The sequence below is a fragment of the Myiozetetes cayanensis genome, unplaced genomic scaffold, assembly GCF_022539395.1.
Source record: "Myiozetetes cayanensis isolate MyiCay16 unplaced genomic scaffold, myiCay2020 scf7, whole genome shotgun sequence".
Taxonomy (NCBI): Eukaryota; Metazoa; Chordata; class Aves; order Passeriformes; family Tyrannidae; genus Myiozetetes; species Myiozetetes cayanensis.
Window position 1 is genome coordinate 47,478,128 of NW_026087964.1, and position 16,811 is coordinate 47,494,938.

Consider the following 16,811-nt stretch of genomic DNA (forward strand, 5'->3'; position numbering starts at 1 on the left):
AATCAGACCTAGTTCTGCTCACTGAAACTGGTGAAAGGTTAGTTCTGGGTTTTTTCATTGACTTCACTGGGAGCACAGTTAGACCAGTCTGGAAGGATTTGAAGAATCTGCCCAGTAACTTTGTCTAGAGAGCAGATCTGGCCTGGTTCAAGTGAAGCTCTGGTCTGTCTGAACACCATAAAATATTATTTTCAGTTAAATTTCTTAAGAAATATAGCTATTCGCTCTCCCAAACCTGAGTTGGAAGGATATATAATGCCAACTCTGAAGATGATTAAATATTAAGAAAATTATTAAACAGATCTTTCAACAAAATGTAGGAAAACTCGCTAAATTGTAAGCTTGATAAAATAGTATTTCATCAGCTCTACTGTTTGAAATATTTTTTGAAAAAAAGCCATTTTAGAAGAGGGAATAAAATAAAAATATGGCCCGAATGAAGCATATTTCTAATGCAATTGCAAATGTTTTCAGCAATCTAGCCTGGATGAAGACACCTCCCAGTCATTGTTATTCCTGAAGGATTTTGTGACTCTTCCTGTTGTTTTGCGACGGGTGGCTCAGTGACTCACTCTGGGGCCTCCCAGCTAAACAACAGGATCCCAGGGCAATGAAAGTATTTCTAATGCCAATTGCTATGAAGAGATTGAAGTGCAGAAGCTCTCCTTCCCCTCCCCACTCAAAAAAAAAAAAAAAAAAAAAAAAGGAAAGAGAAAGAGAAAAAAAAGGCGAGGAGTGATTTCTGTAGAGAAGTATTCAATCAAAGTTGAGAGACCACAGAGGAGGGGCTGGCTGGTCAGGCATTGCTCCTCTTGCTCATTGGTGTTCTGCTGGAGCAGCACTAATGTCTAGATATTAATTCCTGAAACACGTGTGCTTTCCAATGCTTTTTACTTTCAAGTACTGAGCTGATCCAGTCTTAGTAGTAAGGAGATCCAAGTATCAGGTGAGGTAGTGATTTCCAGCAGGTATAAGCGATGCTGAAACAGTCTCTTCTTGTAAGAATCTGTCACAATGAAAATAGTCATACCAATTAAACAAAATAAAAATATTAGGCTTCCTTAGGGACTACTGAACAAAGGGCAAAGCTTTACATTCCTCCTAATGTGGATGAAGCCATTCTGCAAAACTGAGCTTTCTGCAAGTACAGTAATACCCCTGCAAAGGAGGAGTTTTGTGCTGTCATTACATGTACTTCAGTAAATGTGATGAAACAGCATGTCATGTCACAGGTTTTGGCTATTTCTACCCGTCTTTTGTTAACACATGGGTCTGATAGGTCATGCATGAGGAACTGACACCTAAGGTAGCCCTGGGTAGACTTTACATTCTATCTTGTTACTCTGACGGACTAACCCCCAGACTCCCCAGCTGTGTTCTGCACACACAGGCTGAAAATGGGTCTCCGTATCTGTGGGTGATGACAGAAGTTAGATAAGTGGTGGATTAATAAATTATAAATTGTACATTTTCCAGACAGGAATTCTACCTCAAGACTCTGAGGGTAGCAAGGGCTCTATAAAACTAAGGGTCAGATCTCTGCCTCAAACCATGGTGCATTGTCTCTGAAAGATATTTAACCTGTTTTCACATGCTCCCAGTGATGGCAGTACTCACTGTCTTCAGCCAAACCATTCAGGCAGTAGAAAGTCAGATGAAAACAATATGCCGTAGTTTTATTGAGTGCTTACTTCCTTCATTAGCACGATTAGAGTACTCAGCCTGAAATGGTAGTTGTGTGCATACCATTGTCCCAGCCTTGACGTTGTTCCTTCTTCATCGGCCCATCCCTCAAGAAACAAAAATAACTCATCTGTAGAAGCAATTGATGTCCACCTGCTATTCCCTGCACTGAACAAAAATGAAAGCTAAGTATTACCTTCAGTGGCTGAAGTGCTGAACTTCTGGGTGTAACTTCTGTTGGTTTACCAGAGCTCACTGGGGTTTTGCTTTTCAGATGAGCCATGGGGGTTAACAGTCTCCTAACCTGATCCAACTGTAAAGAAAACTAAGTTATCTTAACTTGTTGGAGCATAATATGTAGGATCTATGTAATTCTGTTGTTCATGGAGAGATGTAGGAGAGAAGCAATTTTTTAAAACTATTCTTTGCTTAGCCGTTTTCTCATGGTACCCCAAACTTGTTTGCCTAGGTCTTCACTACAGATCAGCACATTTTAATGTTAAATTGAGATAAAGTGGTGTTCCTGCTAACATCCCAGAGCATAGTTTTATAACTGCAAATATGTGACAGCGATTATCAGAAAGTTAATTTTTAAAAGTGATTGGCATAGTATGTAGTGGTTTGTTAGCAGCTACCAGCAGTTTTCAGTGCTACTGAACAGTACTAAGTGCAGTATGTGGCAGCACAGAATGCTGGTAGTCTGTTTCTATCTGTTGTTTGGTGCGAGCATTTTCCCTTAAAAAAGTTTTAGTCTTATCCTGGCTGTCTGGAACAAAAGTTTAGGTGAGTGTAAGCAGAGATGAATGTGAATCAGTGTGTTCCTGATGACAAACTGCCCAGCAATATAACAGATTACCAAAAGCACGTATGTGGGATTTTTTTGTGCGTTTTCCAGCTATCTGTGGACGATCTGTAATACCTGCTTTTAGCAGGTGCCCAAAATGCTTTTAATTTCAGCTGGCTACTTACTGCCTAACTATTACATGCTGTGGAAAGCACTTATTCCCATCTGGATTGCTGAATAAATAGGAAAGTAGAGAAACGGAGAGAACAGGAAAATGTTTATGGTATCTGTGAAGGGGCAGATATGCAGGCTTCTAGGACGCTGGAATGCTGGGGGTATATTTTGGCACAGGGGTTTTACCTACTTTTCTTGGCGACGTTGTTTCCTTATCAGACCAGACATGCATTGTATTTTGCATGTGTCAAAAAGTGCTTGCCAGCAGGACTCATTCTGATAACGACAACAGGAAGTCTGAAATACACCAAAGGAATGAAGGTTTGGGAAGCCAGACACCAAGGAGCAGCTCTAACAGCTAATCTGGATAAGGAGGTTAAGCCACAAAGAGTTCAAGCCTATCGATGCTGGAAGTTGGATTGGAGGACATAGCTACAAACAAACAAAAAAAGCTACAAGGAAAAATGCCAAGCAGAGAAGAGCTGTCTTAAGTTTGAGGCGGCTCTGTTCAACAAAATGTCTCCTAGATGTTGTCTTGGAACATAACTTCAGATGCATAATATCTGGATTTTGACTTCTTCTTATGAGTTCCAGAAGCTGTTCATTATGAATCGTCTCCTTACCTCACTTTCTTGATGGAATAAGAGATGCAGGAAATGAGTGTGCTGGCCCAGCAGTTCCTGCATACTCTCTATCTGCCCAACATTAAATTCTGCACAGCTGCCAAATCTCCTGTAACTCTCCCTTTTTCCAGCCCCATGTCCTGCCGCTCAGAAGCTCCCAGGGTCTTCTGAGAAGTAGCCCAAGCCCTCCAAATCTCACAACAGTGACAAACAGAAACAAAACTGAGCAAACTTTTTTTTGTGACTCCTGCAATGAGTGGGTGAAAACAGGTTTATAACAGATGTTGGGATACTAGCATAGCCATAGTGTTGGCTGCTGGGAAAGCTGCAATACTTGTATTTAAGTACAATAGGCTCCTTATAATCAGATATTCTATAATGTTCTAAGATGTTTCTGGCACTAGTGGTCTGAAAACAAAGCTGACATTGTTAAAAACTATAGCTTAGACAGACCAATGCACAGACTATCCCCTCATAAGACTGACGAGAAATCTGATACATTTTTACATTGCTTGTGCAGAGAAAACCAAATGGAAAAGAGAAACCACAGAAACTCAGCTCAGCAGCTTAATGTCCAATAACATCTTGCACAGGAAAAATGACAAGTACAATTGGAACAGAAAGCATATCTTCCTTTTCGGTTCTGAGGTCCACTGCAGTCTCACATTGCTGCCTATTTTTTAACCAGGCCCAAGCAGAATGAGCTCATTGCAGTTTACCACAATAAAGACAAGATATATGTCTGGATAGATAGCAGTTGGATTTATTCAGCCTTTTGGAAAATTAAGGCATGGTTCAAACACATACTTCTGTTTTGTTTCTTCTGAGACAGCCAACCGTATAATCTTTCCATGCACTTCAAATAACATGAGAAACTGAGACTGACTCACTGTTTCCTATTTCATTAGTTCAGGGCAGGATGCAGATCCTATAAACATATTCCGTGTGAGTCTTTACATGACATGAAGTTCCTTTCTCTAGGTTTGCAAACCCACTTTTTTTTTTTTTTTTTTTTAGTATCCCTGGAATAACTGTTTATGGTCTCTCTCTTCCAGCTCTTCTGACTGCCCATACATAAGCACGAAATATGGCTTGGGACAGCAGTACTTGTGCTTCCATAACTTTCTTCTCTCAGTTACTGTAGTTAACCTTCTCTCAGACTAACAGGATCAAAATATCTATACATCAGTAGCTCACCAAAACAGAAGGAATGAACCTAGAGCGGTGCTCTTAGAAGGACCTTGGCTGTTAAGTAGCACATTGCCACTCCAAGCGAGGAGCTCACAAAGTCAAGGGAGAACTACATGGTGACCATCAACAAAAACAGCTTTTCAAGTACGTGAGTAACTGAGTAACTCCTGAATCCAGTGAACCAAGTCACAAGGTATAGGGGAAATTGGTCCCTTCCATTAAAACATGTTGTCTACTAGATTAGGATATAATGACCGAGCACAGAAATGAGACTGTCTTTATTGATACCCAAGACTCATGAAATGGTGAAATAAACTGGGGCTCGGGATGGAAGTACAGTTTTTGTAACAGGAACATGAAGCACGTAAGTGCAGAGCCCTCCTTCCCTCTCGTGTTTTGATTGCAGCAGCAATGGGAGTGTACAGTGGGAAAGAGATGGACAGAGGTAGCTAAGGAGTGTAAGGCTGCTGCACCCTTTCAGCACTGATGTGTGCCTTCTGAATACCTCAAACATACAACAATCCTTTGAAATCTGGCACTCTAGTTGAGTGGCAACTACATTACTATGAATATGGTCCACTTGTATCAATTGCAAGTGAATAAACAATTGAGCCAGATCCTTCAAACATGTTTTCAGTCCCTGTAGTATATCAGTAAAATTCCAGGTATGTAAGAATAGGGAAAACATGCTCTGCAGTAATGGACATTGCTACAGTCTGTTAATAATGCAAACAAACAATCCTCTGATAGCCAGAGATGCAGTAATTCTATTGGCCTTGAAAATATCTTTTGGAAGAAAAAAAAAACCCAAACAAAAACCCCAGACTAAATGTGTTTCAGTCTTTAGTGCCTACATAAAGGCATCTAGGCACTTAGAGATTCAGTGGAATTTTTCACATTAGTAGCTGGCTCTGAATCAAATCAATGAGATTTAAGCAGTTCCATCCTTCAAAGTAAGGGTCCCTGTCTTGGGTTTTTTAAGCAATTAAATACATTTATGGGCCCGATCTTTCATATTTTTAATATTATTTCATGCAGAGGAATTTGGACGCTGACATTTCTAGTCCATGAGATGTTCCAATGCTTCCATAAAAAATTCAGAACAAAATATCTATATTTTTATATGTCCCACAGCATGAATTTTTAGAGTAACTTCTACACATACCTATCAAGTAGTTTCCTACTGCTAAATTCAAGTTCTTTGGAGTTCTACTTTATATTAAAATTTTAACATATGTAATGGAGTAAAACCCAAGTACTTTAAAAAACAATTTTAAAAAGAATATAAAGCATAATTAAACAATGTATTTCTGCACTGTTAGAACTGCATTTTTCAATGCAAATTTACCCTGTTTATGGAAGTATAGCTAAATGTACAGGTAAGTCACATTTATTTCTGATAAAATACTGCCTTAAAGGTCCTTGCTGAAGTACAGATGGAGAAAAACAATAGTTTGAGACAGCTTGCTCTTTTTCTATCATTCTGCAGTAAGAGTTAAAATCAATGGAAAGGATAGCAAGCATCAGTAGGAAAGGCTGGAAAATTTAGTCAATGTGTTTGTTTCTTCACTTTAGTAAAAAACCAAAGACTCGTTACTTTTTCAATATTTTTATTTTTGCTTTTGTAAAGACTTTGACAAATTGAACTCTTCACACCCATATTGGAAATTGTCAGCAGCCCACAGCAAGGGTAGCATAGCTGTCCATGTTATTACCTGTTTTATGCAGTGTGCTTCAAGAATATTGAACAATATGTAGAATTTTTACATTTTCTAAATCTGATGGGGATTATTTGAACCTCCTAGGAAAACTGTGCATAAAAAGGCAATGTTTTGCTCCAAGCAACGTGAACCAAGAAAGAACATACAAATATAAATACAGCCTGAGACCAATAAAGCTGTAGCTGCAAATCCACCATGGCAGCAAATGGTTTCCCTTTAATAATGAAATACCACACTGCCAAAAACAGATATATAACTCAAGCTATCCCAACCCTACAAAATAGTGGTGTTTTAAAACAGAGAGTCCTTTCATTCTCTGGTGTGCTCTTTTCTTCTGCAACTAGGAGAGCTAAATTCGTACTTGAAAAAAATATGAAAACTCAGACTGCCACACAGTCACTTGTTCAGGGGCTTGAAGTGAAACTCCAGATATTCCAACACTGCTAGCAATACCATAGCTGGCAGCAGTACCGATGACCAAATTTCTCTTTATAAAACAAAGCACACGTTGGCACTGAAGCTGAGTTTCTTGGTTTGAGGAAAGAAAGAAAAACATTTATTCAATAAGGGAAAACTTATTTGCCAGTAGGGAGGAAAAGAGAAGGTTTCTGTTCAGTGAGCAGATAGAGAAATAATCTTTTGCTGCAAAGACCTCTGCAAGTTTAAATGATTTCTTTGTAAAGCAAAAAACCTGTTTTCATTGACAAGAGTTCTGAAAATGTCTTCTATAGCTCAGCTAATCCAAGTCAGAAGCTACAACTACAACTCAGCTTTAGCCAGAGCTTTTCTTTTAGTGAGTTATTTGAGCTGTTCCTCTGCTATTCCTATTATTTCTTACCGTGCATGCTGCTGCTGCTATCCAAGTTTGATCCAGCCAAAGTTAGTTTCCTTTGGAGCTAATGTTATTGAGTATCTCAGAGGGATGTACTTCTTCTAATGCTTCAGGGAGGCAGTAAACTGCCTTAGAACTCTCTGTCCCTTTCTCTTTCTTTCCCTCTCAACCCCTTGCATGAGGTTGGGGAGCCTTTTCCACACTTGTACCTACAATATGGGTAGCTGCTGCAGGGCTGCAACGCTCTGTGCCCTTTCTGCCTTCAATGAGTTGCAGGTAACCACCACAGTCACCATCTTCAGCAGCTGCAACAGTAGGCTGAGGACTCCTTGGGATGCTGCTACTCAGATGAGCGGCACTGAACCAAGTCAGTACTCTCTTAAGCATTCAGATAGTTTATCTGGGTCTCAGAACCCAAAGTAGGGATCCTGTCCTCATGCCTTCATGAGTTGTCAGAGCCTTCATTTCAGACAAGATAATATTCCTTCTTCAGAATTAACATTTCAGGTTATGGTTTGGCAATGAAAAGTTACCCTCTTATCACATCAGGAATCTGGGATGAATTCAGTCTCTGTGTTCAAATTTGTGTTTTTTTATTGAAGGCTTTCTGCTACAGTAGTTATTGCTTTTCTAGCCCATTCTAGCTTCAGGTCCTATGGCAGCACAAAACTAGCATAAAAACAGAGCACTGGCACTAACTCCCTGCCATATGCTCCAATCAACTTGACAAAGGTGTCACTGTGTGGCCCACCACTTTCTCAGTGAAGTTTGTATTACCGTGTGTTCTTTTTCAATAATGGTGAAAATACAGCCTTCCTAAGGAGAACTTACATGTTTGCATCTCTCATGGATGTAAATACATAAGCTTGTCCAAATGAAGTGCCAGCAATTCATTGTCTACCATCAGATTTCTGCTGAGCACCAACCTCTATCACCTGCAACAGGCAAAGGATGTGTCATAGTCTTAAGACATAGCAACGTGATTTCTTTAAACAAAAGTTGTGTGGGTCTATTTTCCCAATTAACAAGGGAGAGGACAAGAGAAAGTGGTCTCAAGCTGCTCCAGGGGAGGTTCAGGTTGGATATGAGGAAAAATTTCCTCACAGAGAGGGTTGTAAAGCACTGGAATGGACTTCCCAAGGAAGTGGTTGATTCTCCATCCCTGGAGGTATTTAGATGTGTAGATGTGGCATTTAGGGACATGGTTTAGTGGTGGACTAGGCAGTGTTAAGTTAGTGGTTGGACTTAGTGATCTTCTTAAAGGTATTTTCCAATCTAAACAATTATGATTCCACACATGGTGCTGAGCTGCTACCATTTTCCTCATCTCACAAATAAAACTGCACTGTGGTTGGAAGCACTGTGGCTTAGCTCATGGGAGTTCCTGCATGTGAAGCCATTCCAAAACTTCCCCCTGTAGTGAGAAACAGTCATGAGGGAAAAAAAAATAAATCTTTATTACTGAAATAAGTAGAGTTGACTATTTAATGAGTCAGGCTGTTTGTCAATTTTTCCACCAGTTTTTCCTGTGAGATGACAAAGAGGGAGAAGAGCGAATATACTGCACTGCACTCTCATTGTGGTTGAAGTTTTGTGATTAAATGCCATTAGCTGCCTCGAATTGTTAAGGCACAGAGCACAAGAGCAGTACAAGAACATGCTTTGATAGCCTTTATCTCTAGAACTCTGCTCAGATTTCTTCCACAGAAATCGGAGAAAGGCTGTGAGAAGGAGGGATACCAAAGTTTCCCAGGTCAGTGGGTCCTGAGCAGGAGAGAACAATTCTGTGGTGGCTGATTAGACAGCCCAGGGAAGAGGCTTGCTCTGGGGACTGTATTCCCATCCCATGGCCCAACAAGTACCTATACAGAAGAATAAAAAAACCTTTCCATAGTTTCAGCTTTTCACATTTTTTAAAAAATAGAAAAATTAAAAGGACCATTAAAAGGACCCATTTCCATTTAAAGAAAAAAACCCACACCCCAGCTCTAACTCCGAGAAGCCCAGAGCCTCTCCCTGCTGGGGCACCTTGCTGGAGTCATTTCCTTGCCCTATTCTGGTGGCCCCTTGCATCCTGCTGGTTTCAGGATGGCAGCTCTCTCAGGGAGACATTCTCTCTCTACCTTTAGCAGCTATGATTTTCACCAAGGCCACTTTACACAACCCAAAAACAAGCCAGATGAGGGTTCTTGTTGCTCGTTTTGCTCCTCTGTTCCTCTCTGTTATTCCTCACTACCTGGGCTCCCTCACTTCTCATAAATGTCCTCTTTAAAAGTTTAACAAACTACAGTGTGAAGGCTGGTGATGTATAGCATATTTGAAGAAAAGATTTGCCTCTGTTCAGAAACCTTCCTGACCTCGTGACCGAAGAAGAACAAAATAACGTATTAACAAAAACACAGTTCACTGCCAAAGAAAAGGAGTTCCTGTAAGAACTGAAACAATAAATCTCCTCTGCACTGAACTCCCAGAGGGAGTATGTTGTGTTTCCTCCTGTTCTTTATCAAAGTCCCCAAAATAAGCAGGAATGGGCAGTGACTAGGCACGGTCTCTACACACCTTTTTCCATGGAGTAATTAAGGCCTGCCCCAGAGTGAGAGAGCACTCCCTGCCCAGCTGTGTAAGGGAGAGCTGACAGCATTACCACCACTACCACCACTACCACTAAGCATGAAGCTCCTGGGGATTGCCTTCTTCTTCTTAGCTGTACTCTGTGTTTGCACTGTGGGAGGTAAGTTCTTTGGCTTTCTTGGATAGACATCTGTGGGGTGCTTTGTGAGCAAAAGCTTAGCTGTCAGTAGCTGGATGCTTTTTTTTCCCACCACAGTGATTGAAATACTGTGAGTTGGAGGAGAAGAAGGTACTAACTGGTAGCTGAGTTGTATGTGTTCTATCCAAAAACTTTCCTGCTGCTGTATTTTTGTGACAGCTTTCTTTTTAGGTATCATGAAGCTCCTAAATCTAAGAGGAGCTAAAAGCAGAGATATATTTACAAAAGTTTTCAGTTGTGTTTTTCTTCTAAGAAGTAAAGCATCTTTTGTAGAGATGGCTTTGGGGGGGTTGGTGTGAAATTGGAATGTCTGAAAGATCTTGCAAATACTGCTCTTACAAATCAGATATATCTTGATGCATTTCCCTGGCACTATGCCAGCAATAAGTTTGGCCAAGAGTATCTCTCAGTGATTATTTTAGTTTTGCCCCCAAAGATATAGGGGCTTACAACATTTATCAAGTGTCAAACAGTGAGGGATGGAAGCCTAGGGGTTATATTAGTTACTAGGTGCAGTAATCTTTAAACATGATTCTCAAATGCACAGATTTAATCAAATTTTTTGATGTTCACGTGGTCGCTAATCTGATGTTTTCATTATTCTTCCCCTTGAAAGATCATGCTTTTAAAGTGAAATTTACTAGTAGCCCTGAAAAGATGAGAGAAACTGCAACAAAGGCCAGAATCTATCATCACCTTTGTCAAAAGATACATTTGAAGTAAAATCTGCCTTTTGTCTGTACTTTCCTTTGCTGGCCCTCTGGGCCAAAGCTTCCACAAATGCCTACAGATTGTCTTCAAGGGATCTATGAATCAGAACTTTAAAAATAGGTAATAAATAGACATCTATCTATTAGATAGGTATCTAATAGAAAATAGATAATAGATTAACTGACCTATACAAAGTTAATCAGTTTTTGCTCAGATTATGTGTTAAAATCTAGTCTTTTGTCATGTATCTTATGCTGTTGCTTGGGCTCATTGCTGTTAGGAAAGCAAATCAATAAAAGAGATTAAAATAAGCTTGTGTCATAGAAAGAGCTGTTTTTAAAACTATGTTAAGTAGGTACAAGCCCTGAAAGTCTATGTTGAAGTACTATTTATTCTCTGTCTGCTACTCCTAGTAAAAATAGCCTTCCTGTCATTGTTGAAGCTTTAATTTCACAATTTCTGAAAAGCGAAGTGGAGTTGCATCAAAAGAGCATATTTAACACAACAGTCCATAAAGCTTACCAGAAAGCAACATGCAAAGGTGGGAGGAATTCTGTCAGTTTTATACAATCCTTTCTTTAAAAAGGATTTTCCCTCCTCTGCATGATATGAATGTGGCAGAACTGATGACAGTGAATAAGCAAATTTTATATATTATACACTCGTTCTGAACAATTTTGTTTCTGTAAAGTATTTTTTAAATGCTTTATTACAAGGTAGATATGGTAGTGAAATTCTGTTGGTAAATTCACAATAGAAAATTAAGAACATTTGTGGAAAAATTTGGAATATGTCTCTATCTACCTTGGGAAAGTAAAGGTGCATAATCTGGTCAAGCTTCCTTCAGGCTACCCCATGCATCAACCTGTTAAGACAGAAGTGATTTTATTGTCTGTAGTATGAGGCTGGACCAAGTCTTTGGATTTCCACTTTTTGTGATCCCCAAAGTGTCCTGGGCTGTAATGGCAGGATCTTATAAACTGAAGAGGTGAACTGATGGTAAGGAGGCTAACACCAATCTCCCTTGTGCTCAGTCTCCCTTTTTTGAACACTGGAGACAGTAGCAAGACTTTTCTCCAGTTGCTTAGAAACACCTTTAGTGTCTTAAAATTATGCTCAGTAAAATTTAGAGAAGGTCAAATCACACCCTGGTGTTTTAATATTCACTCCTCCAGGTTTTGGGGTATTTTGCCTTCAAAGCTTACAAAGACAAGTACTCTTTTTTCATGTAATACACACAAGTTGCCTGTCTTTGTATCTTTTGTGTATCATACACAAGTGGACAAGGATGTTTCCACTGTGGTTAGTAAAGAACGCACCAAGTCTCCTGTGGGGCTTTCAAATTTCATGCTTTGTCTTCAGCCTGTGTGCTGGCAGGGCCTTTCTTTGCAATTTTCTAATTTGTCTTGGGATCTTGCATCCTCAAAAGCCCCTAATGCTTTGGTGAGATCGTGTCAGCACATTACTAGGGGCTCGGTTATGTTCAAATGTGGAGGTTGGTAGCCTCTTGACGACTTATCCCTCCTCTCAAGGCTTTTCTCAACCCTTTGCAAGTTGAATGGCATGCTTAAAACAGGAGTTCCTTCGTGCTCATCTCAAGGTGTTCAGTCCTCCTGCATATTGCTCTTTATTCTTATCTGTTCCAGAACAACTCAAATAGAAATGCTTTCTGCATTGATTCATAGCATTTCCAGCTTTAAACAGACTGCACTGGAATGTGTCAAAAAATACATTGTCAAATCACAGTAATCAAACATAAATGCTCAAGTCTGCATTGAGATGTAATTACTCTTGAAGTGTGTAAAGGTGCAGTTTGTTCTTCTAAAAGATGAGGGCAGAGGACTTGGCATGTGCTTATAATGTAAGTGTGCTTAGAGGTAACATCTTCCCATGCCTTGGTCTTGTAATATAGCATGACTGTGGCAACACAGCACAGCAGATACCCTCCACAAAGTGCTTGTAGCACATCACAGCATCCTTCTCACTCAGGCACCCAGACTGGTTTCTTGCAGAACTGATAGCAGAAAAGAGTGGGTTGTGCTCCCCTTATCATCAGTCTGGATGCCTTCAGGTTATGTACTCAAATGTAGGAGCTGGAATGGACTGTCTCGTGTTGAAGACATGCAGTAGGTGGGTTTATTAGTGTCTGATTAGTGACCCCTGTTGACAGCTAGCAGTAACTTTATCCAACTGCTCTGTCAAAATTGATGGCACTACAGAAAAACAGGGATGTTTTTCATTTTGGAAAGGTATGAGCAAGTCTTGGCATTGAGACCCTGGTCCAAATGCCCCTGGAAGTAATTTGGACCTATTCCATTACACTGTGGATCAGCCCTAAGTTATATGTTTTCCAGTCCCCTTCCCCATTAAGGGGATGCTGTGGAGCATCCTAACCCTACAATGCAGCTGATTAATCCTGACTCCCAGGCTGACAGCTTGAGAAAAGTTCCACTAAACCAGGGCTCCTGTAGTGCAGCTGCCTGAACTCTGCTCTTATTGGTGTAAACTAGAGGAGATGGATAGTCTTTTCCTTTCCCATCTTCTGTGCTCACAAGCCTTCAAGTTAATTTTAAAAATTAAATACTAGCTAAACTATTTTGAGCAGTTAGAGGTTTTGAGCATAGTCTTCCCTCAGTCTGGGTTATTATTGATGTCGGTTCTCTGGAAGACCAGCAAGGCACAGACTGTCAGAGCTGAATCATTGTCTCATCTCTGAAAATCTGAGATATGTGAATAGGGTTTGCATAAGGCTTTCTTACACCTTTAATTTGCTTGAGCCCAAACTTTGAATGTCTTGAGAATTTTCCTGTTGTGGGGAAAAAAAAAGGGTGTTGGTGTTTTCACTGTTCCTAGCATTTTGCAAAACTAGCTTTGTCAAAGATCAAATTATACTGCTGGAGAATATCATAACCTTTAATAGAATATTGAATTTTTATCCCTGTACACATTTGTTTTGTTCTTTTTTTGTTTCCCCTGCTCCCACATTCCTTTCATTCATTAGATCTTTTGCATATGGGGCCAATTTTTGCCTAATGGATTTTAGAGGTGTATTTATTACTGGACAGAACAAAATTGCTTGTTCTAGCCCCTAACCTGAAGACAAGTTTAATGCATTTACTGAGGATAGAAGCAGATGGCTTGATACCTGCTTGATTGTGATTTACAGCCAAAATAAATGGAAACCAAAAATGAAGGGCAAGTTGCCTGCAGCATTCAGCTCCAAATCTGAGAATACATAATGCCATGCCCAACAAATCATTGTCTCCTCTGAAAATTTACCAGAATGTTTTCTTTTTTATTTAGCTGTGTCTTTTTATCTGTATTTAAATCTAGATTTCTTATTAATATTTATTCCATTACAATTTATGTAAAAAAAGATTGTCTGAGGCTTGGTTTTGTTTGGTTTTGTGGGGTGTTTTTTCTAAATAGGTAAAGTACTTTGAATTGGGCTCAAATTATTTATACATCTGAGTCCTACGTAAAAAAACTGAAAAAGTACAAGTTAAAAGGAATCTCCAAGAAACTCTTAACCTAGGGAAGGGGACACTTTGAACTGGTACTATTCTGATAGTCAGACTAACTTAGAAGTCTAAAGACCGTAAAATTGCATGGAAGGCTATCCTTATTACTTGTGGCCCTCGTGAAGTGGGGGCAGAGGGGGTGTTTTTTGTTTGTGTTTTTTTGCCACAATAACTCAAGAAAGACCCTTTAATGTTTTGAGGTTTTTTTTTCAAAAAACAGAAAGACTATGCTGGATTTGTGTGTAGTAGCTATTATTTCCAAATACAAGGCAAGAATTACAGACTTGGCTCCCTGGGAAGACAAACATCTACTTTTGTGTTCAGCTAGTCCTCTAAAAATAGGTTTCCCAGATGTAAATGGAAGGGTCAAACCCCTGACTTGCACTGTGGCCTTACCTTGGAAGTCACCATCACTGTTCCAGCAGCTGACATACAGGCAGTGATGCACTGGCATTCCTCTTGTGAAAACTGGCCCTGGGATGCCATAACAGCAGCATGCTGTACCAGCCAGACCTACCTGCACTAAGAAAAGTGGTTTGGCACAATTTGATATGATGCTGTCTCTACTCTGTGCCTTCTGAGCCTACCTCCCCATGTGAGAAAACTGTGCTGATTATCACTTGGTGATAATTATTTTGGAACAAAATTCAGCAACCGTGATCTGCTGGGGTATTGCAGAAGGAGGGTAGGAAGCCCTCTGCTGCCATCCTTGCACGTCCTAGAGGCTGGTCTGGAGGGGTCCATATTAATTCAGAAAGATTTTTTTTTCTCAGCAGTCAGGGAAGACAACATCTCCTTTCAAACCAGACTACCTGGCTAATGCTCCAAAGGTTATCTTTCAAACTAGTAACAGGGCAAGGATTTTCTGACTGCTGTTGTGTGGAAAGCGGATGCTTGACTGACTTTGGTACAGGTGCAAATTCTGCCCTATTTGTCAATATACTGTTTTTACAGCAAGTTTTAATCTTTTTTTTTTTTTTTTTTTAAATGGCACTAACATGCTCCTGAGTGTGTGTTAGCTACATGTTGTAGATAGCAATGCATCTCAGGTTTCTGAAACCACAAAGCAAGTGGCACGTAGTTTTGCATCATATTTATCTGCTGGAAGCTTTCTGCCTTGCCTTATCACTCTAAAGAAATGGTGTGTTTTGCTGGGATGGGAGCACTATACCAACCTTGCTGTCTGAAGATTTCTACAAGATAAGTAATTGTTCTAAAAAGCACATTCAGTTTGTCTTAATGGTGTGATTTCTCAGTGTGGTACTTGCTTTGAGGAGCATCAGTGCAATCAAAACTTTAGGGTTATATTATTTAAATCCATGATTATATTAATGAGATGTTTATGCTTCCTGCAGATTTCTTCTTTCATAACCTTTAGGAGGAGATTAATGTCATTTTGGGACTTGACAGATTTGGCTGTTGAGGCAACTAGTGATATGAATGGCAAAAGCTTTGGTCTGAGGAAAGCTGCACCAGGAGATTTACAAACCTCCCTGGTCAATGATTTTTATTCTTTTTCTCTATAAAATACTTATTTGTCGAGATGTGTTTTCATTGCACATTAATTACTTGAAGTGATCAGAACCCCATATATTGCTTTGGGGTTTATTAGTTTCCCTACTTTTTCTCATGCTCAACATTAAGTCTAGGCTTTTATTTGAAATACAGTGTTGATAACCTTCTAAATGTTAGTGCATGGGGTGTTATCTGTTCCTGTGTGAGGAATAGATATCCAGACAGATGAATTACTCCTCCTAATCTCAGCATGGGTTATATATCACAGCAATATAGATGATGTAAATATCAGTGTTTGCAAACTCATTCAAAGGTTGTGGAAGCAAAAATATCACCAAATATTGTAAGGTGAAATGGCAAAAATAGGTGAGGATTACTCTCAAGAAATGTGAAATTCAGATATTCCCCCCTCAAATTCCCAAACTCTTGTCCAATAGAGAAAGGCAACTTTGGACATGATACATGGCTGATGCTTCCGAGGCCATTCAAAGTCTCCAAAAGCCAACATCTGGGCTTTTTCTTTTCCTGGGAATTATAGACTCTCTGAAACTCCTGCAGTGTTGTCAAACCTCATTTGCCCTTGACTCCTAGAGATGGTCATAAAGGCAGAAATCTGTGGCAAGATGAAATGTTTGGGGCCAGTGTGCAATTTCATTGTAGTTGCTCATTTCTGCGCAGGACTGTTAAACTCTCTTTTTGGAAACTACTGAATTCTTTGAATTATGGAGCTTTCTGGACATCCTATGGAATCTTACTCTGTTTTGATGCAAAACACATAGTTCTTAGAAATTGTAGCTACACCAAAATCTGGCTGATCACAAAAGCTCTTTCAGCAGAGCAACTTTTGGTTCTCTTTAGGAAAGTTTCTTATAAGAGTAGTGCATTAATACATTTGCAGTGATTCAGAAGACAGCAAATGTATTTAACAAACTATTGGATTTGCAGCAACTCACTAGTTTCCAACATGTAACAAAAGGAAGAACTTACTAGAGATCTATGCCAAATAACCCAATACCCGGGATATGCTAACGACGGAAAGGGAAGGACACAACACACATATTAGAGGAAAAAACCTTCCCAGTGCAGAACTGGTTTTTGGTTCTCTGCACATTTTATCCTGTCTAGTTCAAATGGCTTCAGACGATTCCATTATTTTTCCCTTTTACATGTCATGTCCCTGTGCTAATGGAGTCATGGGGCTGGTATGTCTTAATGCTCTTGAATTTAGGTGAACTGGTACACAATTCATCTTACTGGCTTAGACACACTGTCTTGTACTGCACTGT

At 39.7% G+C, this 16,811-nt stretch overlaps 1 protein-coding gene across 2 annotated transcripts in view; it reads left to right on the plus strand.

Annotated features, from left to right (window-relative positions):
* The first annotated feature begins 9,551 nt into the window (after positions 1 to 9,551).
* The window catches only part of EMCN (endomucin), a 54,305-nt gene continuing 47,045 nt past the window's right edge, over positions 9,552 to 16,811 (plus strand). Inside the window, exon 1 of one of the 2 annotated variants that reach the window (XM_050338619.1) lies at positions 9,552 to 9,739. In XM_050338619.1, coding sequence (XP_050194576.1) covers positions 9,679 to 9,739 — 61 coding nt within the window. In that variant the 5' untranslated portion in view covers positions 9,552 to 9,678. The remainder of the gene's footprint in view (positions 9,740 to 16,811) is intronic. The other variant, XM_050338618.1, reaches the window with a different exon arrangement.